Raw genomic sequence first — 6,000 nt, forward strand, 5'->3', positions numbered from 1 at the left:
AAAAGTCAAGAGCTGCTCCAATAATAAAGTAACTGCAAGCAAAACCTGAGATTATCAGAATCAGACATTTTTCAATATGCCTCTAATCAAAATGAATTATTCAGTGATCAAAGCACAAGAAAACAAGAATGAAAATGTAATCCAAGGTGACTTGTTTGAAGCAGACAAGTTATACTGCAACAGGTGGCCAGAACACAGATTTATGCCGTAGCGAGCTTGGGTAGTTTTAAAAGTTGTTTCCTAGCCAGGAAGAAAATGTGCAACTCCTACACTATACAGCTCTTTGCCTCCTAGCTGAATAGCAGGTCCACACACGCACGTGAGTTTGTACGATTAGAATCAACAAATCGAAGTCTTTCGGTCTGACACAAGAAAACTCAGAGTTTCAGGTGCAAAGGTCCAAGGTTCAATTCCTAACGGCAGCGATCCAGACAGGTTCACGGTCATTTAGTGCAAGTAACTGATATGGCTTCTTCTGCTGACATGAACCGTTGTTTGACATACTGCCCACCAGTAGTAATGCTACAGTGAAACTCAGAGTTCAACTGGGTTTTCCTTTTCAAGTCTTGTAATTCTGAGGAAAAAAAAATAATAAAAAAATAATCAAGTGAACTTGATCAATTCCCTTGTGTGAACAGAAAAATCCTGAAGTAATAAATTTATTATAGAGAGAAGGTACATTTTAGTACCTTTCACATTAAAATTCAAAAAATGAAGAACTTTTATACAATGAAAAATATTTTATAGTGTATCTATAACAAAGTCCCCAATCCTACCTTTAATATCATGGTTTGCCTACAGCCATTTAAAAAAAAATAGTCTACTAGTTTATAACTGAAAATTATTTTGTTGTTTATAACAAAAGTTTGAAAAACCATACTTTCATTTTAGCTCTGACTTCGTAAAGCAAATAAGTTAATAAATTGAGCACATAAAAAATAACCTGTCTGCAGAGTCCTGGCAGCTGATCAGTAGAACAGTAGAGGAGCACCAGTATCTGTGACAATCCCAAATTAAAAGGCCAAGCAAGATGCATTTGAGCGTGTTTTTGCCAGACCATACAATGTTACAGGCCCCAACTGACAGCTATTGCGGCAACAGGAGATGAACAAGTTCTTCAGCACTTTGGTCACGGGACAGCTGATAATCATCACAAATAAAATAATTTTCAAGCATTTTTTTTTTAACTCAGTGCTGAAAAGCAAGTCAAACCAAACTAGCTGCTATTGCTAAAAGGTCGTCTCATAAAAGTACAAGATAATTTTAGTAAATAATACAGACACTTCACAAAATAAGCAAGATTTCAAGAAGCAGATGAACTGACTTATTTATCGTGAAACATAACAAGAAGTGACAACAGCAACAGGGAAAGGACAGGGTGGGGTTGAACAAAGACTATACATACACAACCACAACGCTCCATTAAACATACCTTATCTGCCCACCTAAAATTTCATCAGTCGCTGTGCCTTAATGAGGAATTACAAGCCATGACTCGGCAGGTAACAATTCAACATAGATTTTACCAAGAGGGCTGAGAGGGGAAAAAACTAGCATGAATGCAGCAAACAAACTGAACTTTAGAGTTGGCATCAACAGGTAGAGCATAAAGCAATGGAAGATGAGGTGAAAAGAGTTCTAGAGAGCACTGACTACAAAAGATTTATAAAGAAAAGGGAAGTAAGTACAAGTTAGATTAACATTTTACGTGGCAAAGCAAGCCAACCAAGAGAAAAAAAGAAATTGATGTAAGGTTTGTTAAGCCCAGTAACTATTCTCTCTACAGTAGCAAGCCTCTAGAGAAGAACATAAACATAATGGTACTTCCCTGTTATACTCTGTTCCCAAATCTTTTTGTCCCTCAGCAAGTGATTGTATCCAGTACATTTATGGTATCAGTGTTTACAAACTAAAGTATAACATCAACAAGAAAAGGAACCCTAGACAGGAATGAGATGCTAGGGAGCAGCAAAACATGAGCTGTTTTGTTTTGACTAAATCCCTGCTATATTCAAAACAGGGTAGCTCATTTTGGCCTGTAATCATTATTGACATTAACCAGAACTCAAAGTTGTAATATCCATTAACCTCATTACATATAATGCCTTCTCCTCCCTCTAAACAACTGACTCAATTCTCATAGTTCTAACCCCATGACAGGCCAAGAACTGGCAAAAAGACTGGCAGTACAAAAAAGCAGTGGCAGAGAAGAGAGTGACATAAAAAACCCAACACAGTTGTCCCAAGGTTAGAAACTACTTGTCGCAGTGCAGCTACACTGTCTCACTGTCTGTACCCAGGACACTGTCTTATTTCGTGAAGTCAAAATATAAACTGCCCAATACTTCAGAGTGAGGACATTCTTTTCGTGAAAAAACACTTACAAAGCTATTCTACAGACTGTGCCCTGTCTTCTTTACAATTCCCTGTATCCTGTGCAATAGCCTCCCCATTCCGTAGTTCAGCAAGTAGCCTGAGTCAGGTGTATTAAGTTGGCAGCATGGAAAGAGCACACAACTTCTTTACGTGTTTCTTTAGCATCCCTGCAAACTTGCTCTCACCCACTGGCAACATTAATTCCACAACCCTCCTCAAAGTTCTCTACAAATCTTTTACTTCACTACCTGTATTTTTTATGTGGAGGATAAAATTTCAGGGTAAAGAAAACTGGTGTGGTCAACACTGAGCTCATGAGGTTTCACAAGTATCCCTTATGAGCCTTGGGTTACTTATCTCAGAACAAAGCTCCTCTCTACTGCCCATAAACTCATGCTTTTTTTTCGTTGACCACTCCTCATTTATAACCTCGTATGTGAAACTTCAGAACTATGCACATCCCATTTATAGTCACATCTTCCTAATTGTCTTTTACTACTTTCTAGTCTGCCCAAGCAAACCTTGTTTGCTTTTCAGCTAGCTTTCTTTAAACTTCCTAATTACTATTCCACTTACGCACAACTTTTTGCCAAAAGCACCAGTTTCATTCCAGCTTAAATCAATTGAAGTTACAGCTGTCCAGTCCCTCCTTCCACCCTACCTGTCCTCTTCACTCATCATTTGACTTACCTGAACTCCATCAGGAGTCATTTCAGAACACTGAACTAAAGATCTGCCAGGGTTAGGTCCCTGTACTAGGTCACTTAGGAGTAAAATCTGTGCCAAAGAAAGGGCAGAGACCAACACTAGCATTGCTTAGTTAAAAACTAAAGGATGCAGTATCCAAGCAAGTTGCGTATAACCCTCTCTGAACCATTTCTCAGGGCTTCCTTTGCCACATCTCAGAGAAAACACGTTGACGAGAAATTGGAAGCAGTAGTGACATAAAAGGCCACATACAAACTTACACGATAAAGAAATGTTAAGAGACAAGAGTTAAAAGAAATAAGGAAGTGCTGAGAAATGCCAAAAAAATCACATACACGGAAATTTACAAAACTGAGATTGAGATCATAATGGCAATCACTGTGCCATCTGAGCTACAAAGCTAGCAGATCCAAAAAAAGCTGGCAGAACCAAATTTGATACAGATTGTTATTGCAATACAACGCACGAAGAATACACTGAGGTATGCAAATTTTGCCAGAAATACACTCTTCATGTAAAAGATCTAGGCGGCTGTTTGTAGCCTCAAGCCACCTACTGTTGAAGCAATGCTTAGGTTTAACAAAAATACAAAGCGTTCCTTTATAATGAGTTCTACCTGAAAGAAGACAGCTCAAGAGATTTAAGTACCACAAAACGCCTGTGAATGGCTTAAAAGGGGAATCCTTACACAAACACCTGAAGTGACCGGCCCCTGCCTACAGGATTCCTCCGCCCTCCCGTACCAGCGCCCACACGAATGTATGCTCAGCGGGAACTGCAAGCAAACAAACAAGGACAAGCCCCCAGGACAGCCCTTCAGGGGCCTTCCCGGCTCTCGCCGACGCCTCGGGCCGCCCGGGGGCAGTGGTCGCTCCCAGACGAACACTCCGTCCCCTCGCTCGTCCCCGTCCCGCCGGCAGTGTGGCCGCCACCCGTCACAACGGCACGGAGACAGTCCGGCACGGCCCGGGTGCTCCCCCCGCCGCCCCCCGAGGGCCGGCCGGCCCGCCCGCTCCCTGCAGCCGTGACTCAGGGCCGCCGCCGCCGCCGGAGGCGGCTCCTCCCCACCGCCCCTTACCTGCATGCCCGGCGCCCCCGGGTCCACGCCGGTGTCCAGCACAGCCAGCAGCACCCCCCGCCCGTCGAAGTCGGGGAAGCGGGCGAGGAAGGCGGCGGCGCCGGTCTCCTTCTTGGGCAGGAGGCCGTGGAAGGGGAACGGCTCCTCCACGGCGGCCGCCATGGCGGCAGGAGTGGACGGGGCCGCGCGAGACCAGAGCGCAGCCGGCGGCGGCTGCTGCGGGAGGGGGAGAAGGAGGCGGACGCCGGGCGAGGCGGGGACCACGCATGCGCCGTGCCGCCCCACCGCCCCGCGGGGAGACGCACCCTCTCGCGGCCGACGGCGCCAGCGCGCCGGGGCCAAACAGGCCAATGCGGCCACGCGGTGGGCTGGCGCTCGCGCCGGGGTGGGCGGGGCCCACGGTGAAGGCAGCCAATCAGAGGAGCGGCGCGCGCCACGCGCCGGAACCGGAGCGGGCTGCCGGGCACGAGGGGCGGCCGCAGGAGCAAGGGCGTGCTGGGCCGCGCGCGGCGCGGCGGGGTGGGGCGGGGCGCGCAGGGCCGCGGCGGCCACGTCCCGTGGCGGCGGTGGGACAGCCGCCTGGGGGGGCCGGGGTACGCCTCCCCGAGTTGCCGGCTCAGGCCGGCGGGTGCCTGTGGCACCTTCGAGCCCCGCTTCCCGGTGGGCGGGACGGCTGCGGCCTCCTCGGGGGATCGGTCCCGCCTCAGGGCTGCTGCCCGGCCGCGGCCTGCGGCGGGTGGCTCCCTCCCTCCTTCCCGCCGGCACCGCTGAGGTGACACGCCAGTGCTGCAGCGCGGAGGTGCCCGAAATCCTCCGAAACGGAAACGGAATCGATGTGCAAACGTTTACTTACGATTTTTTTTTTTTTTTAGATTTTATTTATTTTTTGCTGATTCATTGTCCGGGATGAAAACACATTACGTGGTTGCAGCGCCTGCAGGAGCGCTGTGTCCCCATTGCTGCGGGTTGACGCGGCTTTTGTAATGTGTCGCACGCCAGTTTGATGCTTGTGCAGCTCTTTAACAAAGAAAAAACCCAGAGACTATCTAAGGGTTGTGGCGAGCTCCAAATAAAATTTCTGGGGAAGCAGTTAAGGGAAATTCTCGACTTTGAAGAGGGGTTTTAAAGTTAGTTTCTAGCCCTTATGGTCACATATAAATTTGAAAAGAAAGCTGGACTGTCGAGTATCTGAAATGAAATATACAGAGAACGTCTTTTAAAAAGATTACTTGCTTGTAGTGTCTGATGTGTGGCTTTTAAACCATTTTAACCAGCAATAAGGGTACAAACTGGTTGCTTGGGTATCGCTTTGCTTTTTTCGGGCAAGTTTCGGTTACATTGGGGAAAAAAGATGAAATTTGGATACATTAACATGTTCCCTGTAAAGCAAAGGGGGTTTTGGCTTTTGAGAATTTTTCTATTTGTAATTTTTTTGTTTCGTGGGTCTGACGAGATTATTATTGAATGTTTGTCACACATTAATCTTCATTGAACTGAATTTGGCATTTGCTCTTAGCAGAAATGGGCAGGGTTTTGCTAGCAAATAGTGGTACATTATGCGTTTTCCCCATTTTCTGGGTTACCATTGGCAATGTCTTCCAGCTTGTCAATGGTTTTAGAGATCTACAGAATTTTTGTGCAAGTACTAAAATAAACCTGGAGAGCACTGCCTTAAAAATATGTATTGTAAAAAAAAAAAAAAAAAAAAAAAAAAAAAGAAAGAAAAAGAAGTCAAAGCTGTATCATATGTACTTACTGTGTAACTCAATCTGCTTCCCTCTTTGGCTTTCAATCATAAGTCAAAATTTTACATTTTGATGGCTAGATACCATGTGCTT

General features: G+C 45.9%; 1 protein-coding gene across 2 annotated transcripts in view; it reads right to left on the reverse strand.

The window, feature by feature from the left end:
• The window catches only part of TPP2 (tripeptidyl peptidase 2), a 62,853-nt gene extending 58,438 nt beyond the window's left edge, over positions 1-4,415 (reverse strand). For both annotated transcript variants that reach the window (XM_074815354.1, XM_074815353.1), the window contains exon 1: positions 4,163-4,415. In XM_074815354.1, coding sequence (XP_074671455.1) covers positions 4,163-4,324 — 162 coding nt within the window. In that variant the 5' untranslated portion in view covers positions 4,325-4,415. The remainder of the gene's footprint in view (positions 1-4,162) is intronic.
• Positions 4,416-6,000: the final 1,585 nt, after the last annotated feature.

This window comes from Strix aluco, chromosome 2 (genome assembly GCF_031877795.1).
Source record: "Strix aluco isolate bStrAlu1 chromosome 2, bStrAlu1.hap1, whole genome shotgun sequence".
In the NCBI taxonomy this organism is placed as follows: domain Eukaryota; kingdom Metazoa; phylum Chordata; class Aves; order Strigiformes; family Strigidae; genus Strix; species Strix aluco.